The sequence below is a fragment of the Microcaecilia unicolor genome, chromosome 2, assembly GCF_901765095.1.
Source record: "Microcaecilia unicolor chromosome 2, aMicUni1.1, whole genome shotgun sequence".
In the NCBI taxonomy this organism is placed as follows: domain Eukaryota; kingdom Metazoa; phylum Chordata; class Amphibia; order Gymnophiona; family Siphonopidae; genus Microcaecilia; species Microcaecilia unicolor.
In genome coordinates, this window is record NC_044032.1 from 645236422 (window position 1) to 645261170 (window position 24749).

At 43.4% G+C, this 24749-nt stretch overlaps 1 protein-coding gene across 3 annotated transcripts in view; it reads right to left on the minus strand.

Annotated features, from left to right (window-relative positions):
- The window catches only part of INTU (inturned planar cell polarity protein), a 157784-nt gene that overhangs the window by 69589 nt on the left and 63446 nt on the right, over positions 1–24749 (minus strand). For all 3 annotated transcript variants that reach the window (XM_030191757.1, XM_030191756.1, XM_030191755.1), the window contains exon 4: positions 5114–5317. In XM_030191757.1, the coding sequence (XP_030047617.1) occupies positions 5114–5317 (204 nt within the window). The remainder of the gene's footprint in view (positions 1–5113; positions 5318–24749) is intronic.

Genomic DNA, 24749 nt, shown 5'->3' on the forward strand with positions numbered 1-24749 from the left:
CCACTTCCAAACTTAATAAAAGAATCTAAAGAGTTGATAGAACATGGGAGGGGCCTGGTCCGGTCCGGAGGGACTAAAGGAAAGCAAATTAGCAGGTAAGATCTAATTTCTCCTTCCTTAGCGTCCCTCCGGACCGGACCAGGATTGGACTGTTGGGAAGTACCAAAGCAGTAATCTTACGGGAGGGACAGACATTGAGAATGCGGTAGAGTCCCTAAAAACACCCAAACTAGGATGAATACGAAGCCAAAAGCTTGACGATCCAAGAACCGCCAATAAACTAAATAGAATGACTACAAAGCAAAAAAGCTGAAAAGTTCAAGTGACGCTGAACATTGTCCCGTACCAAGTGGCCGCTATATAATGTCCCCTACCGCACTATCAGTGCAGCGCAAAGGACAGAGAGACTCGAGAAAAAAAAAACGACTGAAAGAAAGATGGCAAAGGTAGAAGCAGAGCCGCCTGGAAACAAAAAACTGCAATGAATCTACCTCAGCTGAGAAAGTGGAAACCGAGATCCTGAAGTACAATACTCCAGATATCGTAGACTATTGCTGACCTAGCAACAGATTGGAAGTATGTAAAGCCTGTCAGTGAGAAAGTACCTGATCACTAGAAGCTAAATAGGTAAAAACAAGAATGCAGTTAAATACTATGCAGAAGAAGAAGGTACCTAAATCCCTGCTGCAAACTAGACTGAAGGTCCAAATAAACTGACAGCCGCTGCAGTTACCCAACATGAAGAAAACATATCTCAGAGCGCAATTCAAATGAGAGAGAAAGAATCATCTGTAGCCTTTGCCTCTGTAAGCAGATCACCTGAGACTCTTGTCGTAGACCCCAATTAGTGAAAACGGGAATAAATCAACAGTAGACACTTGTTAGTACCTTTCATCTGTTAGATACACATAGAAGTCCATAAAACACTACACAGTTCCAGGAATAACATGTATAGAATGTTTGTACGTTTAGGAATCTAGCCAGGTGCACATGGTCTGGATTGGCTGTGGACCGAAAGGTGGGCTCGATAGGACCTTTGAGCTTTTCCCAGTGTGGAATTAAATATGTACTTATGTAGTAGAACTATACATATACATATATATTTTCACAGATGCAGCCACAAAAAACTGCTCACTGTGTATATGCTCCCAGCATACTTGCAGGAAGAATGCTCAATCTCAACCACCAGACCCAAGTGCTGCACTAGTGAGAATACAGAGGCCAACTGAGCGGAGGGAATTCCATCCGAGATAAATATCTCGATACGAGAGGGCATCTATCTCTGCCGCTGACAAGTCTTTTTAGCAAGAGAGTAAGCGAGGCACATGGAAGGTCAGAGCGAAAAGAAGTAGTTCTAGAACTGGGACCTCCCCTTAAGGTACTATCCATTGAGAACTCCCAGAAGTTTTTTTTTTTTTTTTTTTTTTATCAATGGTCACGAAATTGACGGAGTGAAAAGCTGCCAAAAAGACTACCGAGACTCCAAAGAGAATGAAGAAAAAATTCCTTCTTGGGAGCTAGAAAGTAAAATTTTACTCTGCAAAATAGAGCAAGGTAATGGCCGAAGGCCCAAGAACATCCAGAGAAAACAGAAAGTGGGACGCTTGTAGAGAAGACAAAAACAGTCTGCGCCAACTTGACTAAACAAAGAGAGAAAAAATAGAGACATGCTACGAAATCTAATGAGATCACACAAGAGCTCAAAAGAGAGATCAAATGAGAGACCTGGCTACATGCACCCCGTAACCTAGAGTGTGCCCGAAATGCACCACCCGTTGCTTGACCTGACAACTCTGCCAATAAGACTGTCTGTAATGAACCAGACATCTAGGAAAGGATGAAACGAGGAGACGTTGTTTCATGAGCGCCGCTGCTACTACGACCATAACTTAAGAAAAAAGTGCGCGGAGCCGACGTGAGACCGAAGAGCAGGGCAAGAAAACTGGTAATGAGGACCTTCTCATCATCCTCGTATCGTGGACATTACTCCTCCTATACTGAGATGTACTAAGATGTACCGACCCACACCCATAAGAAATGAATGTGGTACTTGCAACCTGGATTGACCACAACTGAGGACAGGATGCTGGGCTTAATGGACTCTTAGACTTTCCCCGTATGACAATACTCATATACTAATAGCAAAAATGCACAGGAAGTGAAAGAATCCCCTTCCAATTGAAAGGAAGGTCTGGAGTGAGGACGTATAGAATGAAAATGAAAGGATCACCATATGTTGAGCGTGGACTGAGACACACTGGCCTTTAATTTTACCGGATCTCCCCAAACCTTGTATCATGTCATGCCTCCTTCCTCACTGAGATGTACAGAGATGAACAGACGCACACTCACGAGATATGAATGTGGTATTTGCAATCTGGATTGACCCCATCTGAAAACAGGATGGGGACTCTTGGCCTTTCCCATTATGGCAACACTTATGCCCTTATGGCAAAAAATGCACAGAAAATGAGTGAATCTCCTTCCAAGAGAAAAAAAAACTCCGGAGAGAGGAAGAATAAAATGAAAATGAAAAGGAATAGACTTGGAAAATACCTATTACGGAAAAGGTGGTGAATTTGTGCCACAGGAGACAAGACTGTACCTGACGTCAAGAAAGCTTGAAACAAGACCCTAAAATCTGTAAGGAAGAGAAAGGGATAGCAGATATTATGGATGGTCATACTGGACAAAACCAGAATGTTTACCATGTGCCCAGGCTGAATAGATAGAGGAAACAAAAATACAAGTAGATGGCGTGAGGACCTCCCAATATCCTTAAGTGGGAGAAAATGCAAATTGACCGGATAACTTTACTCCCTAAGTGGACATATATCTTGTAAGTCCTAGAAGAAAACTAAGATAACACATGAGAAACTCCAAGACAGTTGGAAAGTAGAGAAGACGTGAATAAAACATGCCTTCTAAAGCAGCTGAGAAAACTGGGTGCTCGGTAGACAGGACTGAGTCTCCTAGAATATGAGAACCATCTGAACCATGTAGCCTATGCAGCTGTCATCTGCTATGCCAAAGAGAACGCATAGCCATGAAAGAAAATTGCTGAAAGGAAGTAAGACCTTATGTCCAGAATTGCAAAGTACGCAACAATTGAGTATCAGACAATGTATTTCATTGCACATGGCATCTGAACCATACAGCCTACGCTCTAGAGAACGTTTGTTAAGATCTTAAAATACTGTATAAGAACATAGCCACGGAGGAAAATTTCCTGAAAGGAATTAAGATTTTATATCCAGCATTGTAAAGTACCAAACAATAGACTATCCGGCAATGTAGTTCTATCCACATGGCACCTGAACCAGATAGCCTATGCCATAGAAAATGTTTGTTAAGTTCTTAAAAACACTGTATAACATCATAGCCATGAAGGGAAATGCTTGAAAGGAACTAAGATATTATGGCCAGATTTGTAAAGTACTAATCAATTGACTATTAGAAAATGTAGTCCTATTCACCAGGAAATGAGAAAGACACAGAGTGACGTACACTGGACCCCCATAAAAACTGCGCTAGACAATAGCGAAGACCTTTCCTCCAAACATCACACACAAGGGAAAGGAATAGGAAAATGGTTATTTTGGAGCTGAGATACAATTTAATTCGCCCCATTGTCAAAAACAGAGAATTCCCGACTGAGCTGCACTTTGAATCGGAGTCTTGCCAAGAACAAAGAAATCGCCAACTGAGCTGCACTTTACTTCACAACATTGCTAGCAACCAAAAAGTCCCCGACGGAGAAAAAACAGAGGGAAAAACAAAATGAGCGCCATTCGCATCGTAGCATTTCTTTTTTTTTTTTTTAATAGCTTGAAAAATACATGTAAAAATTAATTTCGGGGCAAATATACTACCAATTGCCCCAACTACCGGAGAAACAATATCTCCTTTCCATTGCACAAACAGCCAAACACAGTAAAAGCAGAAAAACGCTGCCGCGTCAAGGGAAATTGCAGCTGCAAGCAAAACAATGGCGGCCAAGCGCGCCAAAATGAGAAGAATAAAGTTCGGGGGAGAAAACCAGTGACCGGACCGACGAAGAAGCAGGAAATCCGTGCCGCCGAAAAACAGCCTCCGATGCCGCACAAAACATGGTTTAGCCTCTGGCCCGAACAGGAACCATCAATACAGCTCCCAAGCTATACAGACCCGTCCAAGAGCGAGCACGCGCTTAACAGTTCGCGCCTCTTTTTTGTTTTTTTTTTTACAACTACCGCCGCTAACGCCGCCGGATAGCAGAGGAAAAATAATTAAGATAACAAAAAACCGCCGATTAAAGTCACAGACGCTGACTTATCACTTTTTTTTTTTTTTTTTTTTTTTAATAGCTCCGCCAGAAAAGAAAATAAAGACTCTTCAAACAGAATAAGACAGAAGAGCTACCTGCTCGTTAAAAGCCTGGGGAAAGCAAAAACTACTTCCTTTAAATTCCTTTCAATTGAATTAATTCTTTTAATTTTCTTTTACTTGATTTAATTCTTTAAAAACAGCTGACTATTAAAAGTGGCTGCCTCTCCCAAAGACGGTACACCTTTCCAGAGAAAGGGACGGCCCTTCCCTGCTAAGCCAGGGAGATGGGGAGGAAGGGGGGTGGACTCGAGACACCCGAGTTTAACACCCCAGAGGCTGTCAAAGAAAGAAAAGAAACCCTGTCAAGCCTCTAATTACGATTCCAGGCACAGAAGAAGTATTATAAATATATCTGTAATATCTTATAGAGAAAAAGAGAGAGAGAGAGAGAGAGACTAATGGGCTCACTTCCTACCTGCTGAGAGACTGAGAAAATACTGAGGCTAAGGTCACATGGCCAGGGCTCCTATTGGCTCTCTAGAGTCAGAGTTTTTCTCAGTCTCCACCTGCTGGTAGGCGGGCACAACCCAACAGTCCAATCCTGGTCCGGTCCGGAGGGACGCTAAGGAAAGTTACGTTATTTCATCTCCCGGCTAGAGAGTTTCTTTGGTTCACCCCTATTTTGACATTGCTGCTTGTAGGGGCTTTGTTCCTTTTATTTATTTGTCAGTCTTACACTTTGCATTAGAAATCAAAACTCCACTAAATTCCACCACTAGCATTTTTGCTACTGTTAGTCATATACCTCTTCCTTGGAAGTATCGGAGTCCAGTTTCAGGCTGAGGTACATAGCGATATGAGGTATTTCTTGAAAAGCCAACTGAACATTTGAATTATTTTCTCCCCATAGAAGCTTGGTCAGGTTGTTCATATTTGACTGTACTTGCTTCTCCTTTGCCTCCATAGAAATTTCTGCTTCCACCACTGGTGTTTCAAATGTGAGTTTCACCTATTAGTTGAAGAAGGAATCTGCATTAATACAAACAGTTCTTCCAGAGAGCTATATAAAAGAAAAAAAAAAACAAGAAATTTCACCAAACTGTGCCAGAAATAGAAGAACCACCCAAATACACCAGCACATTGGGTAATTGGGAAATAGTTCAATTATCAGTGTGGCAGCATTAATTTGGACTCTTGGTAATGCATCTTATACATGTGTGTGTGTGAACATACTCATACATAAATACGTGCACACACACACACACACTTTTACATGTTTAGACATTTATACGATTAAGGTGAATAGCACATTGATTTACTTGATGGTTTGCCTTTGGATTGTGTGTTCCATACTTCACCTTTGCGTATCAGATAACCCTTTGTTGTATTGTTCTTTGTAATTCAACAATGTGATATGGTAGTAGCCAAGACCAGGAGGATGTGAGGTTATATAGAGAAAGGAATAAGCAAAACAAAAAGGAGCTGATAATGCTCTTGTACATATTGTTTGGGGAGGCCTTATCTGAGTAAGGGTATAAAGAGGATAGAGGCAACCCAGAGGAAAACAACCACAATGGTGCAGAGTTGGCACCAGGGGGTGTAAAAAATGAGACCTAGCTATGTAGGTTTATGTTTATTGCAAGTGTTTGCTATATCGCCGTACAGTACAGCACAATATTCTTTTCAAGAAAAGGGTGGAATGCTATCCCAGAGGAGACTGCAGTGATAAAATCAGTCATGAAATTTGTAAAAAGGCATGGAACATACACACAGGACTTCTAAGTGGCAAGAGTATTTATTTATTTATTACATTTGTACCCCGCGCTTTCCCACACAGAGCAGGCTCAAGGCGGCTTAAAAAAGTAAAGATAGTAAGTATCATATAAAACAAACAATATGTACAAAGATAATAAAGAATAATTAGTGTTCATGAACCTTGTTAAGATTAGGAGTTGATCAGAATTATGTTAAACCTGAACAGTAAGCTTTTTTAAACAGTACGGACTTCAATAATTTTCTGACATTTAGGTAGATCTGGATAGATTTTACTGATTAGGGTAAAGCATTTCACAGTTGAGTGCCTATAAATGTAAAGTTGGAGGTGGTTGGGAGGCGGGGATAGTGCCTGGCAGACTTATACGGTCTGTGCCCTGAAGAGCACAGGTACAAATCAAAGTAGGGTATAAACAAAAAGCAGCAAATATGAGTTATCTTGTTGGGCAGACTGGATGGACCGTGCAGGTCTTTTTCTTCCGTCATCTACTATGTTACTATCCTGCTTATAATCGAACGAGAAAAACGCCCAAGTTCCGACCTAAATCGGGAGATGGACGTTTATCTCACAAAAACGAATAAAGCGGTATAATCGAAAGACGAATTTGGACGTTTTCAACTGCACTCCGTCGCGGATGCGGACAAAGTTTATGGGGGCGTGTCAGAGGTGTGGCGAAGGCGGAACTGGGGCGTGGTTATCTGCCAAACAAAGATGGGCGCATTTCACTGATAATGGGAAAAAAGTATGCGTTTTTAGCTAGAATTTAGGACACTTTTCCTGGACCCTGTTTTTTCACGAATAAGGCCCCAAAAAGTGCCCTAAATGACCAGATGACCACTGGAGGGAATCGGGGATGACCTCCCCTGACTCCCCCAGTGGTCACTAACCCCCTCCCACCACAAAAAAATGATGTTTCACAAATATTTATTTTCACCCTCAAATGTCATACCCAGCTCCCTGGCAGCAGTATGCAGGTCACTGGAGGAGTTGTTAGGGGGTGCAGTGGACTTCAGGCAGGTGGACCCAGGCCCATCCCCCCTACCTGTTACAATTGTGCTGCTTAATGCTTATTAGTCGTCCAACCCCCCCAAACCCACTGTACCCACATGTAGGTGCCCCCCTTCACCCCTTAGGGCTATAGTAATGGTGTAGACTTGTGGGCAGTGGGTTTTGAGGGGGATTTGGGGGGCTCAACACACAAGGGAAGGGTGCTATGCACCTGGGAGCTCTTTTACCTGTTTTTTTGGTTTTGTAAAAGTGCCCCCTAGGGTGCCCGGTTGATGTCCTGGCATGTGAGGGGGACCAGTACACTACGAATCCTGGCCCCTCCCACGAATAAATGTCTTGGATTTATTCGTTTTTGAGCTGGGCGCTTTCATTTTCCATTATCGCTGAAAAACAAAAACGCCCAGCTCACACATTGTTGAATAAAACATGGGCATCTATTTTTTTCGAAAATATGGTTCGGTCCGCCCCTTCACGGACCCGTTCTCGGAGATAAACGCCCATGGAGATAGGCGTTTTCGTTCAATTATGCCCCTCTCTGTATGTTATGAACAGATTTGTACTTGAGACCATTACAATCTGGGTAGTGTAAATTCAAGTAGTATAGAAACCAGGTTGAGTACTTCAGCTCAAACTGCAGTGAAATATATATTTTTTGCTGTCCTAAGAAGACAGAGAGATGGTTAGAAATCTTCAACCAAGGCATGGGGGGGTGAGGGGTACTCTGCATCTTACTGGGTAAACTGGATGGGCCATTTCAGTCTTAATCTGCTTTCATCTATTCTGTTACCTACAACTTGTTTGATGATTATTATTTTGATTACACTATCACAATTATCATCCTTCTTTCATCTGTCAAATAATTTGTTGGGTGCGTTCTAGTCGGATTCAGTTGGGCACCAAGAAGGATCAAATACCTTTTTCTTTAAGACACTTCAGAAACTCATCTATTTCTGAGGTGGAATGTCTGTCCACCAATTAGTATGACAGATTGAAAGAAAAGATGATATATATATGTACTGCTTGGGATCTCCAGTCTTTCAAATCAGGAAAAAAAATGTTTAAATCAAGAATGATTAGGCAGCTCTTATTCAATGTTTGACATTTATTTTATCAAAGTTTTATTTTAGATAGGATATAGATGTGATGTTATTAGTGGTGTGCCACAGGGGTTGGTCTATGCACTAATTCTTTATAACATTTTTTGTAAGCGATATTGCAGAAAAGCTGTCTAGAAAGGCTTGTCTTTCTGGATGGTACTAAACTCTGTAAAACAGTAGACACCGCTGATGGTGTGGATAATATGAGGCGGGATCTAGCAAAGTTTGAAGAACAGTCTAGAACTGCCAGCTAAGATTTAATGCTAAAAATTGTAGGGGTCATGCTTTTGGGCTACAAAACCCTGAGGGAGCAGTATAGTACAGGGAGTGAAGTACTTCTGTGTACGAAAGAATGGAACTTGGAAGCAATAGCATCTGATGATCTTAAGGTGGTCAAACAGGTAGAAAAGGTAAAGCAAATGCCAGAAGGAAGCTTGAGTGTATAAGTAGAGGAATGGCCAGCAGGAAAAAGGAGGTGATAGTGCATCAGTATAAGTCTCTGGTGAAACCTAATTTAGAGTACTGTGTACAGTTCTGGAGACCATTCCTTCAAAAGGTATAAATAGGATGGAGTCAGTTCAGAGGGCGGCTACTAAAATGGCTCAAGTTAGTTTATTCTTGATATACCACATCATAAGTACATAATCATCTCAGCAGGTCACAATAAAAAAAAAAAATAAGAGGGAAAGGAACTACAAAAATAACAGGACAGAGGAGAGAAGGAAAAGGAAAGAGAAAAAGAAAACACACACAAACAAGCTAAAGAACTTGGTCAGTGGCTCATCATAGAGTGGCGGAGTGGCCTAGTGGTTAGAGCACCGGGTCTTGATATCCAGAGGTGGCTGGTTCAAATCCCACTGCTCCTTATGCAGTGGCGTAGCGACGTGGGGCCTGAGGGGGCCTGGGCCCCCGTAGATTTCCTCCTGGACCCCCTCCCAACTACCCTCTCGACCACCACCCCCCGGCCTACCTTCGGTTTTGCTGGTGGGGGACCCCAATCCCCGCCAGCCGACGTCCTCTTCGTCCTGCAGTCAAAAAAGTCTTTGTTCTGTTGCATGCTGACGTCCTGCACGTTGTACGTGCAGGACGTCAGCATGCAACAGAACGAATACTTTGACTGCAGGATGAAGAGGACGTTGACTGGCGGGGATTGGGGTCCCCCACCAGCAAAACCGAAGGTTGGGGGGGGGAGGGTTCGCGGGGGCAGGAGGTTGTGAAAAGTGGCGGCGGTTTGGCAATGGGGGGGGGGGGGGGGGGGTAAAATGTGCCCCCTCACCTCAGGCTCTGGAACCCCCTCCCACCGAAGTCTGGCTACACCCCTGTCCTTATGACTTGTGATCCTTGTCATCTTGGGCGAGTCACTTAACCCTCCACTGCTTCAGGTATAAACTTAGTTTGTGAGCCCTCCTGGGACAGGGAACTACACCTAGTGTACCTGAATGCAACTCACTTTGAGCTACTACTGAAAAAGGTGTGAGCAAAATCCAAATTTAAAAAAAATATATATATATATATCAGAACAGACAAAGACCTGAATATGTATACTTTGGAAGAAACCACCAGGCAAAAACAGTGGCGAAAAAAATGAATCCTCTTGCAGATGGTGTCTAACAAACTTCAAAATTTTAATAGCAGTAAAGGAGCCCCGACACAACTAGTGTTTCGGCCCTACCGGCCAGTATCAGGGGTCTAAAGAGTACAGAAAACTCAAAATAAAAATCTAAAACATATAAGTGAAAATCTAAGACATTACAAAAACATATATAATATACAAAATATATAAAAAAAGGGGTTCCTACCTAGGAATTAAGTAAAATCCTACATATTCCCAGAAATATCATCAGATAAAGTCTCCTATTGAACAATATACAAAACCAGGTATAAGATGAAAATTTTTAAATAAAATACACTTATATTTATATACATTTTTATAAATGGCTGTTGTAGACTCAGAGAAAACATCAAATACGTGAAGTATACTGTATATGCATAAATATAAGGTGGAGCAGGGTATCAATTTTCAAAATAAAATCAAAGATTTCGGAACTGAACCGCTGTGTGTGTAATACCCAACGGATTAGATTTCTCTTAAACACACTATAAAAATGCTATAGAAAATGAACATAAAGATAGCAAAAACTGTGTGACCTTATCTCCTGAATCAAAAAAAATCACTGGTTAAAAAAAAAGGGGTTATCAAAAATTGTATGACCACTTCTTCTAAATGAAGAAACATTTTCAACATGTCGATGAACATATCTGTAGTTGCTTCAAAAAAAGTTCTCATAGAAAGGAGGATGAAACATAACGTAACTCTTCATTGTATACAATTATGAAATGGAGATAAAAAAACAAAACAAGCTGGCTCAAAAATGAAATAGGCTTGGTTGGAAAAAAATATAAGAACTACTAAAAATAACAGAAAAGCGAGCAGCTAAGAAAATGACAACGGTACTCACTTCAGAATCACCACAGAAATTGGTGAATATTATAAATATCTGATAATATTCTTTCTTATGGTCACAGAAAAATCGAAAAACCTCCCAAGAAATAAACAAACACCTTATGTACCAAATAGTTAGAAACAATGTGTATAAACCCTGGTGACACCAACTGAAAGGTGCACCATAGGATGTAACATGAAAATCGAGTTTTTGAACTGCCAAAGCCAAGAGATAAAAAACAACAAGGGAAACTGCCTTATTTCCAATTAGTGCAAGGAAATAAGAATCACTCACGAGGAAGAAAGGAATAAAGGGTTCTAAACTTACCACTCACAATCTTAAAAAAAACTTGGACAGCAAACCACTGGCTTGACGCTGTATTCGTAAGTAGACGAGAACTATGTCCTAACACTCTATTTTTATAACGTACAACCTATGACGTCAAAATGAAAAATTAGATATAATAGGCATCTCTGAGACCTGGTGGAAAGAGGATAACCAGTGGGACACTGTCATACCAGGGTACAAATTTTATCGTAGTGACAGGGTGGATCGAATTGGTGGAGGGGTAGCAGTGTATGTTAAGGAGGGCCTTGAATCAAATAGATTGAAAATTCTGCAGGAAACAAAACACATCTTGGAATCCCTACGGATTGAAATTCCATGTGTAAAGGGGAAAAGGATAGTGATAGGAGTGTACTACCGTCCACCTGGCCAGGATGAACAGATGGATGCAGAAATGTTTAAGGAAATTAGGGACACAAACAAACTGGGCAAGACAATAATAATGGGTGATTTCAATTACCCGATATTGACTGAGAAAATGTAACATCAGGGCATGTTACGGAGGTAAAATTCCTTGATGAAATCAAGGACAGCTTTATGGAGCAGCTGGTACAGCAGTGGCGTAGCCAGACAGCCAATTTAGGGTGAGCCCGAGGGCAAAGTGGATGGGCCAAAAATTTCATCTCCACCCCTCCTCCACTCCCTCCTGGCACCTCCCTCAAGGTAAACAAAAGACCTGTGCGGGGGGGAGGGGGGGGGCGGGGGGGATCCCTAAGCCCCATCAGCCAAAGACCTTCTCCCCGCTGAAGAAACTTATATCTTGGGTGGCTGACTGCAGTGTTCCTGAGCCCCTGGCAACTACTGGAAATCTACATGATAGCTAGTGGGGGAGGAGAGCTCCTTGGTTGTTCCTGCCCAATCAGTTCCTTGGTTAGATGCCTTCCATCAAGGTGGGTTGATGGCAACATCCTTGATCACTCTCTCCCACCACGGCTGCAACGGAAATTCTTGTCCTCCCTGCCGGAGCTGCCTCGGTCCCTGACCCTGCATGCTACCCAGTAGTACCTTCGGTCCCTGCATTCTTTTCTTTGATCGTCGCCGGCAGCGCTGCCATTCACGCAGGCAGCTCCGCTCCCCTCTGCCGCATCCATCTGGTCCTCCGTAAACAGGAAGTGCATCAGAGAGGACCGGATGGACGCGGCAGAGGGGAGCGGAGCTGCCTGTGTGAATGGCAGCGCTGCCGGCGACGATCAAAGAAAAGAATGCAGGGACCGAAGGTACTACTGGGTAGCATGCAGGGACCGAGGCAGCGCCGCGGGTAGGACAAGAATTTCATTGCGGACGGAGAAAAGGCAGCCAGTGACCTGCGAGGGATGTGGTGGGCGGGCCTGGAGGGAAAGTGGGTGGGCCTGGGCCCATCCAGGCCCACCCGTGGCTACACCCCTGTGGTACAGGAACCGATGAGAGAAGGAAAAACTTTAGACCTAGTCCTTAGTGGATCGCATGATCTAGTGCAAGAGGTAATGGTGATAGAGCCGCTTGATAATAGTGATCATAATATGATCAGATTTTATATTAGCTTTGGAGTAACTATAATCAGGAAATCCAATTATGTTAGCATATAACTTTCAAATAGGAGACTATGAAAAAATGAGAAGAACGGTGAAAAAAAAAAACTTAGAGGAGCAGCTGTAAGGGTCAAAAATTTACATCAGACGTGGATGCTGTTCAAAAATATCATCCTGGAAGCCCAGGCCAAATATATCCCATGCATTAAAAAAGGAGGGAGGAAGACCAAACGACAGCTGGCATGGTTAAAAAGTGATGTGAAGGAAGCTATTAGAGCTAATAGAAAATCCTTCAGAAAATGGAAGGAACTGACTGAAAATAATAAGAAACGGCACAAGGAATGTTAAGTCAAATGCAAAGAGCTGATAAGCAGGCTTATTTTTGAAAGAGAAGGACGCCCATCTTTCAACACAAATCGCAAGATGGGCGTCCTTCTCACAGGGTTGCCCAAATCGGCATAATCGAAAGCTGATTTTGGGCATCCTCAACTGCTTTCCGTCGCGGGGATGACCAAAGTTCACGGGGGGCGTGTTGGAGGCGTAGTGAAGGTGGGACGGGGCGTGCTTAACACATGGGCGTCTTCAACTGATAATTGAAAAAAGAAGGGCATCCCTGACGAACACTTGGACGACTTTACCTGGTCCTTTTTTTCATAAAACCAAGCCACAAAAATGTGCCCTAAATGACCAGATGACCACCAGAGGGAATCGGGGATGACCTCCCCTTACTCCCCCAGTGGTCACTAACCCCCTCCCACCATCAAAAAATTTGTAAAAATATTTTTTCCAGCCTCAAATATCATACCTAGCTCCATGACAGCAGTATGCAAGTCCCTGGAGCAGTTTTAGTGGGTGCAGTGCACTTCAGGCAGGCGGACCCAGGCCCCCCCCTACCTGTTACACTTGTGGTGGTAAATGTGAGCCCTTCAAAACCCACCACAAACCCCACTGTACCCACATGTAGGTGCCCCCCTTCACTCGTAAGGGCTATGGTAGTGGTGTACAGTTGTGGGGAGTGGGTTTTGGGGGCGTTTTGGGGGGCTCAGCACACAAGGTAAAGGAGCTATGCACCTGGGAGCAATTTATGAAGTCCACTGCAGTGCCCCCTAGGGTGCCTGGTTGGTGTCTTGGCATGTTAGGGGGACTAGTACACTACGAATGCTGGCTCCTCCCACGACCAAAGAGCTTGGATTTGGTTGTTTCTCAGATGGACGTCTTCGATTTTCATTATCATTATTATTTCTGGGATAAGCAGCATAAAATGTATTGAGCATTTTTGGGATCTTGCCAAGTATTTGTGACCTGGATTGGCCACTGTTGGAAACAGGATGCTGGGCTTGATGGTCTTTTGGTCTGTCTCAGTGTGGCAATACTTCTGTACTTAAAAGATCTGAAAAAAAAAACCGCGCTTAAAAGTATGTGCAGAGACACATTAAAAATATATATATATAAAATCTAACTAAAAAGGAGAGCAAGATTGATGAGGCTGACAAATGAATAACATCATCTGATGATGCCAAGACAGAACTACTTTTAGTGAAAAGTTCTGAGCGTGTGTGGCCCTTCCTGAGTACAGTGGGTCTTCTCAGCTGGTTTCAAATCTCAATGCAAACAACTCTGGGAGGGATTGTGTGTCTTATCAATCCTGCTAGCTATAAAACACTGCTTTTTCATCTACAAGGACACAAGTGGATGATTCCCATACTTAGAGCTACTCAGATCAGAATTGTCTTCATCTTAGGAGCAAAAACAATAAAAAAGTAAAACTATACACCAAATTATTAACAGGAAACTTTCAAACAGATGTCTATAATACAGAATAGAATTACTGTCATGCATTAAAAATCACCAGAATACCAGAAACAATAATTCTCAACAAATCTGTGAATCGAAAAGACAATGACATCTTTATATAAAAATCTTTACTGCTAAGGACATCTGAGCTAACAGACTAAATATTACAGAACTCTTTAAAAATAATAATTACCTTGGCACAGTATCACCCAACTAATGGACAGAACAGAAAGAACACCGTGCTGCCTTTTAAACCAGAAATAAGAATCTCATGCCAAAGTAATAAAACTGTTCATCTGTACCATAGTAATCTCTTTATTTCTAAAGCCTTCTATGATATTATTAGCTCAGAAGTCCTTACCAGTAAAGATTTTTGTGTAAAGGTTCTAATTATTTTTTTTTGGTACGCAGATTTGTTAAGAAGCATTGAGCGGCATTTTCAATATGACGTCTAAATGATGCCAGAGACATTTATCGCAAAACATCCAAAAAAGGAGGGTTATAATCGAACCAAATTATAAACGTTTTCAGAGGTTCGAAAATAGGCAAAATATACATCTTGAATTACCATGTCCTCAAACAGCGGCAAAAAACCATACCACTGAGAATGTCAGCGAGAACGTGTATATATAGCTTTGCACATGGAGGAAAATCCCACACTATGTGAAGATGTCCCTCCATAGAGAGCCCACTTACTCAGAAGAGGGGGACACAACTCCTGACCGGCTTCTAATTAAATACCACCACTATCTGCCCCCTAGAACTGTCTCCTTCAGAGCCTGGAGACAGATTAAAAACACCCTGGTAAGGTAAGTGTCCACCATTGCCCCCCCCCCCCCCCCCCCAGGATCACAGCACCATTCATGTACTGAATACTGGTTGCAATACGTGATACTGTTGTCCCATCAATGTAATGAGTTGCAGTATTGCCTCTTTCAGCAGTAATCATGTTTCTAAATGTGCCAATAGAGAAATAAAGAATTGGGGGCGGGGGGGGGGGGGGGGGGGGGGAGGAATTGCTGAAATCAGAATGTCTGCCACATTGTTGGAAGAACCCCTACCCCTCACAAGCATTTGCAGATGGGGCCAGAGACACAGAGGATATTGGTGAGAAGCCCCAGCCTACCCAGAGGGGGCCCCACCGGGGTCCAGCTGGCAAAGCAACTGTTGATGCAGAACCAGGGAATGGTGGAGTACCAGTGACAAAGCTGGAGTTTCCTGCACCAGGGGGCTGATGCACTGTGCCGGGTGGGGGGGGGGGGGGGGCAGGCGCAGCACCACCTCCGACACACAGTCCTTACATAAACAGCAGCAGCAATCGCTCACTGTCCCACCCACCACCAACACACAATGAAGTCACACACAGCACCAGCAACACTCAGCAATCACTCTCTCAGCAACAGCGACCACCTACTAAGCACTCACTCCCCCAGCAGCAGCACACAGGACAAACGGAGCAACAAGGACAGACAGAAGTCAAACAGGGTAAGGGTATATAATGGGATGTGTGTGGGCTGGGAGATGGTGAGTGTTGTTGGGGGGGGGGAAGGGGCAGGATTCAGAGGAAGGGGTGGTGTATGAGACACAGATGAGGGAAGTCAGGGAATGTAAGAGTACTAGGGTGAACAGAAAAATGGTAACACAGCACTCAGCAACTCTCTCAATAACCAACCCTCCTAGCTCTCCAACTCCTCAAAATCGCAAATGGGTCAAAAGACAAGTTAGACCTCCTTTAAAAGGGTAAGAACTAACTGTGGACATTTTTGTTCCAGCCATCCATTAAGAAATCATTTTGCTATCTGTTATGGGCTGGAAACGTTTAGTTCTGGACGTACCATCGTTTTAACCCCCCCTTTTTTTGAATATACACTTTGGATGTTTTTCTGTGAGAAAAACGTGCAACTGCCTTTTATACCTCCTTTTGGATGTTTTTCTCTTTTGAAAATGAGCCCCATTGTCTGATATTGTGGTGAATTTTAATGTATGATATTAATTATGTTTTATATAATATACATCTATGTTACTTCTTATACTACTACTACTTAACATTTCTAGAGCGCTACTAGGGTTACGCAGTGCTGTACAATTTAACAAAGAGAGACAGTCCCTGCTCAAAGAGCTTACAATCTAATAGACAAGTGAACGGTCGGTCCGATAGGGGCAGTCAAATTGGGGGCAGTCTGGATTCACTGAACGGTAAGGGTTAGGTGCCGAACGCAGCATTGAAGAGGTGGGCTTTAAGCAAAGACTTGAAGACGGGCAGGGAGGGGGCTTGGCGTAAGGGCTCAGGAAGGTTGTTCCAAGCATAGGGTGAGGCGAGGCAGAATGAGCGGAGCCTGGAGTTGGCGGTGGTGGAGAAGGGTACTGAGAGGAGGGATTTATCCTGTGAACGGAGGTTACGGGCGGGAACGTAAGGAATATAGGAATATTATAATTAATGCTGACAAACGTAAAGTGATGCACATTGGGAAAAATATCCCATATCATAGCTACTTCATGCTAGGTTCCACATTCAAAGTCACCACCCAGGATAAAGCTCCAGGTGTCATTGTGGCCAATATGTGAAATCTTCTCCTCAGTTTGCAGCGGCCAGGGCCGTGCCAACATGGTAAGCGGGATAAGCACCGCAGGGGGCGCCTGCCTTCAAGGGCGCCGCTGCGGTGCTCTGCCTTCATACCGCTTGGGGGTTTAAATGTTTAATTTACCTCGGTCGCAGCATTCGCATCATTTCAAAACCCTGCCCGTCTCTAGCTTTCCCTACCTTCGTGAGTTCGTTCCCTCAGAGTCCCGCCCTCGAGAAAATGACGTCAGAAGGCGGGACTCTGAGGCCGAACGAACTCACGAAGAGAGGGAAAGCTAGAGACGGGCAGGGTTTTGAAATGTGAACGCTGTGACCGAGGTAAATTCAGTGGCGTACCAAGGGTGGGGCGGTCCGCCCCGGGTGTCAGTGGGTGGGGGGGTGCTCCGCTGGCGCTGCAGTCAGCCCTCCTCTCCTGCCACCTGCCTTTAAAGAAAAAGGTGTGAAGCGGTGTGGCAGGCAGCGTCTTGCATCTGCCCTGCTTGTAAATGAAGTAAATCTCTATTCTCCTTCTCCTCGTCGGGCCTTCACTGGGTCCCACCCTCCTCTGAGGTAACTTCCTATTTCCGCGAGGGCGGGACCCAGTGAGTGAAGGCCCGACGACGAGCAGGAGAAGGAGAATGGAGATTTACTTAGTTTACAAGCAGGGCAGACGCGAGGCGCTGCCTCCCACGCCGCTTCACACCTTTTTCTTTAAAGGCTGGTGGCAGGAGACGAGGGCTGTCCTCTCTGGACGAAGCTGGTGGTCAGGTCGGGGGCTCAGATGGGAAAGGGGGGTTTCAGATGGGAGAAGGGGGGGTGGAAGCTTCTCAGATGGGAGTGGAGCTGAAACTGGGGGCTGAAAAAAGGTGCAGAGAGCGAGGGGACAGATCTTGGATGGATGGATGGATAGATGGATGGGGGGAAAGGGATAGCAAATGGTGGATGGAAGGGGCAGAGAGAAACGGCAGACAGTGGATGGAAGGGATAGAAAGGGCAGACAGTGAATGGAAGGGGGAGAGAGAGAGGGCAGACGGGCAGATGGTGGATGGAAGGAGCAGAGATAGAGGGCAGATGTGCATGGAAGGGGCAGGGGAGAGAGGAGGGTTGCTGGACATGGATGGAGGGGAGGGAAGGGAAGACAGGAAGGAGATGCACATGGATGAAGGGGAGAAATTCTGGACATGGATGGAGGGGAGGGAAGACAGAGGAAGGCGATGCAGATGGATGGAGGGGAAGGGAGAGAGAAGAAATGATCGACATGGATGGAGGGGAGGGAAGAGAGAGGAAGAAGATGAGATGAGGGAAAAGGGAGAAAACCTGCACATGGATGGAGAAAATAGGCAGAAGCTGGATCCACTGGACAGCCAAGTCTGCAGAAGACCCAGCTTTTACTTACGGATGTAAGGCAAGAAATGAAGAAGAAAGGAGGAAAGTAAAGAAATAAATGGAAAGGAAGACCTGGAAATGGAGTTAAGAGGACAGATAGCAGCAGAATCAGGTACTGGGCCAGCATGATCAGAAAAACAAAGTCACCAGACAACAAAGGTAGAAAAAAATCATTTTATTTTCATTATAGTGTTTGGAATATGTCCACTTTGAAAATCAGGTGCTCAACGTTAAAATTTTATATTTATTTACTTATTTATGGCATTTTATACTAGACGGGGTGGGGGTGGGGCGCCAACTGATAGTCTGCAGGGGGGCACCAGAGACCCTAGGCACAGCCCTGGCAGCGGCAGCCAAAACAGCAAACAGAATGTCAGAAATTATTAAGAAAGGAATAGAAAATAAGATAAAGAACATTATAATGCTTCTGTATCGCTCCATGGTGTGACCTCACCTTGAGTATTGTATATAGTTCTGGCCCTGTATCTCAAAAAAGATATAGTGGAATTAGAAAAGGTTCAAAGAGCAACCAAAATCATAAAGGTGATAGAACTCCTCTCATATGAGAAAAGGCTAAAGAGGTTAGGGCTCTTTAGCTTGGAAAAGAGACGGCTGAGGGAGGATATGATTGAGGTCTAGAAAATCCTGAGTGGTGTTGTAGAACAAGTAGAAGTAAATCGATTTTTTTACTTGTTCCAAAAGTACAAAGACTAGGGGACACTCAAAGAAGTTATATGAAAATACTTTAAAAACAAATAGGAGGAAATATTTTTTCACTCAATGAATAGTTAAGCTCTGGAACTCTTTGCCGGAGGATGTGATAACAGCGGTTAGCGTATCTGAGTTTTAAAAATGTTTGGACAAGTTCCTGGAGGAAAGTCCATAATCTGCTACTGAGACAGACAGGGGGAAGCAACTGTTTGCCCTGGGATTTGTAGCATGCAGTGCTGCCATGATTTGGGTTTCTGCCAGGTACTTGTGACCTGGCTATGCCACTGTTGGAAGCAGGATACTGGGCTAGATGGACCAGTGGTTGGACCCAGTACGGCTACGCTTATGTTCTTATATACTACATTTCTTTGAAGGGGTGAAGAAACATGTAGATAAAGATGAGCCAGTTGATATTGTGTATCTGGATTTTCAAAAGGCATGAAAGATTCCAGAGGAAACCGGAGAGTCATGGGAGAGGAGGTAGTCTTCTATTGTCGATTAAAAACTGGTTAAATGAAAGAAAACTGAGAGTAGGGTTAAATGGTCAGTATTCTCAATGGAGAAAGATAGATAGTGGGGCCCCACAGGGGTTTCTTCTGGGACTGAAGCTTTATAACCTGGGAGCATTTAACATCTTTTTGTTCTATGCCTACATCAAAAGAAAAAGATGGCATGTGGGAACATGCTCCTTTTGCTTTGTGGATTGCAGTGGTATATTATAAAAATGCAGGGCTGGTGGTTGGGAGACGGGGATAGTGCTGGGCAGACTTATACCGTCTGTGCCAGAGCTAGTGGTGGGAGGCACGGATAGTGCTGGGCAGACTTATACGGTCTGTGCCAGAGCCGGTGGTGGGAAGCGGGACTGGTGGTTGGGAGGCAGGGATAGTGCTGGGCAGACTTATACGGTCTGTGCCAGAGCCGGTGGTTGGGAGACGGGGCTGGTGGTTGGGAGGCGGTGATAGTGCTGGGCAGACTTATACGGTCTGTACCCTGAAGAGCACAGGTACAAATCAAAGTAGGGTATACACAAAAAGTAGCACATATGAGTTATCTTGTTGGGCAGACTGGATGGACCGTGCAGGTCTTTTTCTGCCGTCATCTACTATGTCACTATGTTACTATCCTGCTTATTTTCGAAAGAGATCGCCGGCGATCTTCCGACACAAATCGGGAGATGGCCGGCCATCTCCTAAAACCGGCCAAATCAGTATAATCAAAAGTCGATTTTTGGACACAATCGCCGGCATTCTGTCGCAGAGGCGGCTAAACTTCAAGGGGGCATGTCGGCAGGGTAGTGAAGGCGGGATGTGGGCGTGCTTACGAGATGGCCGGCTTCAGCTGATAATGGAAAAAAGAAAACTGGTGATGACGAGCATTTGGCCGGTTTTACTTGGTCTATTTATTTTCACAACCAAGTCTCAAAAAGATGCCCAAACTGACCAGATGACCACCGGAGGGAATCGGGGATGACCTCCCCATACTCCTCCAATGGTCACCAACCCCCTCCCACCCCCCAAAAAAACTTTAAAACATTTCCTTCCTAGGAGGGGAAGCCAGTCGGCCAGCTCGTAAAAAAAAAAAAGGATCTTGCTGATCAGTTATGTTATGACTTACTTGTTCTGGAGTGCTGTGTTTTGTGATACTGTTTTGAGAAATGTTCAAGAAAGACTTCATACAAATTAAAAAAGTCCCTGCCGTTCATTTTCCCTTGATGGCCGTCCCTGACGTGCACTTCCCTTAATAGCCGTCTTTCTCTCCGAAAGTGCACTTCTCTTAATGGCCGTCTTTCTCCCCAAACAGGGAAATCAAAACAGTTTTTGCTCACAGTTTTTTTAGTAGTAACAGTGGGATTTGAACCAGCCACCTCTGCATTACAAGAGCCATGATGTAACCACTTGGCCACAGCTCACTTACTTGGCTGTCCCTCCCTTTTGATTATACCCCTTCAGGTCTCTCTCAGCCAATCACAGTGCGTTAAGCTATCTGTGAGTGGCTGAGAGAGACCTGGAGGGGTATAATCAAAAGGGAGGGACACCCAAGTAAGTGGAGCTGTGGCCACGTGGTTACATCACTGGTCTTGTAATGCAGAGGTGGCTGGTTCAAATCCCACTGTTACTACAAAAAAAGCAGTGTGCAAAATCTTTTGATTTCCCTGTTCAGGGAGAAAGACAGCCATTAAGAGAAGTGCACTTTCGGAGAGAAAGACGGCCATCAAGAGAAAGACGGCTATTAAGGGAAGTGCACGTCAGGGATGGCCATCAAGGAAAAATGCACGGCAGGGACTTTTTTCATTTGTATGAAGTCTTTCTTGAACATTTCTCAAAACAGTATCACAAAATACAGCACTCCTGAACAAGTAAGTCATAACATAACTGATCAGCAAGATCTAAACATCCAGAAGTACCAGTGCACTACGAATGCTGGCCCCTCCCACGGCCAAATGCCTTGGATTTGGCCGGGTTTGAGATGGCCGGTTCCAGTTTCCATTATCGCTGAAAAACAAAGTCGGCCATCTCAAACCCGGCGATCTGTGGCATTTGGCTGGCCCCAACCGTATTATCGAAACAAAAGTTGGCCGGCCATCTTTTTTGATAATACGGTTCCGGCCAGCTGTTGCGGCGCCGCCAAAATAGATCGCCGGCGATCGATTTCGCCCCTCCAAGTCACCTGCCTTTTTATTACTACTATTTCACAGAGAAGGTATTGAATAATGAGGGAAGGGTTTCCTTTGTGCAGAACTGTTCTGAGTCAGTCTAAATGTGCTAACATTGTCCAGTTCAGCACACTATTAGCTGCCAAATTCATACAACGTTAATTATGTTCAGTGGAAAATAAATCTGTTGGCTCAGGCTGCTTGCTATGTGAATATTCAATCACTGTTTCGTTACTGCTACCAAGTATTACATATTACGGGCATTTGTTTTAATTAATTTATCCAGTCATTACATGCACATGGTTTTGCTTTTTAACCCTTTAGTGTCCAATGTTCCCGTAATAAGCCATATTATTTTATTTATTTTTATTTTTGTTACATTTGTACCCCGCGCTTTCCCACTGTTCCCATGGGAACAGATTGATGGGAAAATTGGACACTAAAGGGTTTTAAAATCAAAGGTTTCCTATGATAGCATTGTGCTTACTTGAATTAGTTTTTCTGTATGTTTTGTTTTATTTGTCTTTATTTAAATTAAAAAAATTAAAAACACATCTTGTCAACAAGGGGCAGGGCTAGGTGGGGGCCCCATCAAACTGGTCTGAACAGAGCCCCACAATTACTATGACCAGCCCTGCTCTGGATAAACAGTTCTGTCTCAGCAACTTTAGATGACATCACCCACTTGTGTGCTCAATCCTGCTTGTCAACACAGTGACAGGTGACCCAATCCAGAAGCAGATTGGGTTGCACTGAACATAAATTTAATTAAAACCTAAAACTTTACTTTAGACTTAAACAGACTAACTTCCAAAGGGCCTTTTTTAAATTTTTTTTTAACTGGGCTGGTTTTTTTTGTTTGTTTTTTAATGTTTTAATTAAGTTTTTGTTCTGTGCAACTGATCTACTTCCAGATCAGGTCACCTGTCACTTACAGTTGGCAGCATGGGACAGTAATGCACTGGGGCTGTGGTGCTGCTTAGCATTTGGGTTTTTTTTTGGAGTATGTTGAATTTTGTGGTTCTCTCGAGGACAGGTAATTTTGCCTGTTGGGGTTTCTTTGCGCATTTTGGTTCTCTGTATATAATGGTGAGAAAAACATTTTAGCTATATATATATCAAGTTTTTAAATTCTGTGTAGGTGTCTGGTTTGGGTTGTTAAAAAATTTGGTTTGCAGCAGAGCAGTAAATAAAAAAAACTATCGTGTAAAAAAAAAATTTTAATTCTTTTGCCATGATCTGTGATACAAGTTATTTATTTTTTCTGTCTTTTCTGCTTTAGTTGGCTGGGAGTTAGTCTGTGTAAGTTCAGAGTAAAGTTTAATGTGCTGTCTTTTGGCGGATTAATAGGCATCTGTACTATTTCATTCTGTGGATTTCCATATACAGTACATTTCTTTTTATCCCTCTGTTTTAGCTTTGCTGGTCCTTGCATTTGGTTCATTATTTACAGTCTTTTCAAGGTGACGGTGGCATAGGTTCGTTTAAAAAAAAAAAATTTTTATTTATGAAATTTAAACATAATCACAAGTACAACTTTTTAATAGCGACTTTGATAATACAGGACAGAAAAGGAAATATAATCAAAATCCCTGATATTCCAATGTAGTCCATAAACATGGATAGGGGGCAAAGCCGGTATCAAATGGAGATCGTAATTAGGCAAAAAGAAAGATAAAGAAACAAAGCTTAACGGCACACTACTTCCCTGAACTATACATATCACACTAACTTCCAACAACTGGTGGAACGAGCAATCCAGACATCTTCTTTAAATAAAAAAAATAAAAAAAAAGAACACAATTGCTCTGGTAAAAAGAATATATATTGGACATTCAAATATTTAACCAAAGACTTGCAAGGATAACGCAAAAAGAAGGAAGAACCCCAAAAATAGTTTCTTGCCGCATGGGATATATCCATATTCTTTGTCTCAGATACTCCAAATTCAGATTACAGAAGTAGAGTCTCAGTAAAGCATTCAACTCTTGTTCAAAAACAAAGCTCACCAATGAGGTTCCAGGGGAGATCCGGGAAATTATAGACCGGTGAGTCTGACGTCGGTGCCGGGGAAAATGGTAGAGGCTATTATCAAAAACAAAATTACAGACCACATCCGAGGACATGGATTACTGAGACCAAGTCAGCACGGCTTTTGTGTGGGGAAATCTTGCCTGACCAATTTACTTCAATTCTTTGAAGGAGTAAACAAACATGTGGACAAAGGGGAACCGGTTGATATTGTATATCTGGATTTTCAAAAGGCGTTTGACAAGGTACCTCATGAAAGGCTACAGAGGAAATTGGAGGGTCATGGGATAGGAGGAAATGTCCTATTGTGGATTAAAAACTGGTTGAAGGATAGGAAACAGAGAGTGGGGTTAAATGGGCAGTATTCACAATGGAGAAGGGTAGTTAGTGGGGTTCCTCAGGGGTCTGTGCTAGGACCGCTGCTTTTTAATATATTTATAAATGATTTAGAGATGGGAGTAACTAGCGAGGTAATTAAATTTGCTGATGACACAAAGTTATTCAAAGTCGTTAACTCGCGACAGGATTGTGAAAAATTACAGAAGGACCTTACGAGACTGGGTGGCTAAATGGCAGATGATGTTTAATGTGAGCAAGTGCAAGGTGATGCATGTGGGGAAAAAAGAACCCGAATTATAGCTACGTCATGCAAGGTTCCACATTAGGAGTCACGGACCAAGAAAGGGATCTAGGTGTCGTCGTTGATGATACATTGAAACCTTCTGCTCAGTGTGCTGCTGTGGCTAAGAAAGCAAATAGAATGTTAGGTATTATTAGGAAAGGAATGGAAAACAAAAATGAGGATGTTATAATGCCTTTGAATCGCTCCATGGTGCGACCGCACCTCGAATATTGTGTTCAATTCTGGTCACCGCATCTCAAAAAATATATAGTGGAATTAGAAAAGGTGCAGAGAAGGGCGACGAAAATGATAAAGGGGATGGGATGACTTCCATATGAGGAAAGGCTAAAGCGGCGAGGGCTCTTCAGCTTGGAGAAAAGGCGGCTGAGGAGAGATATGATAGAGGTCTATAAAATAATGAGTGGAGTTGAACGGGTAGATGTGAAGCGTCTGTTCACGTTTTCCAAAAATACTAGGACTAGGGGGAATGCGATGAAGCTACAATGTA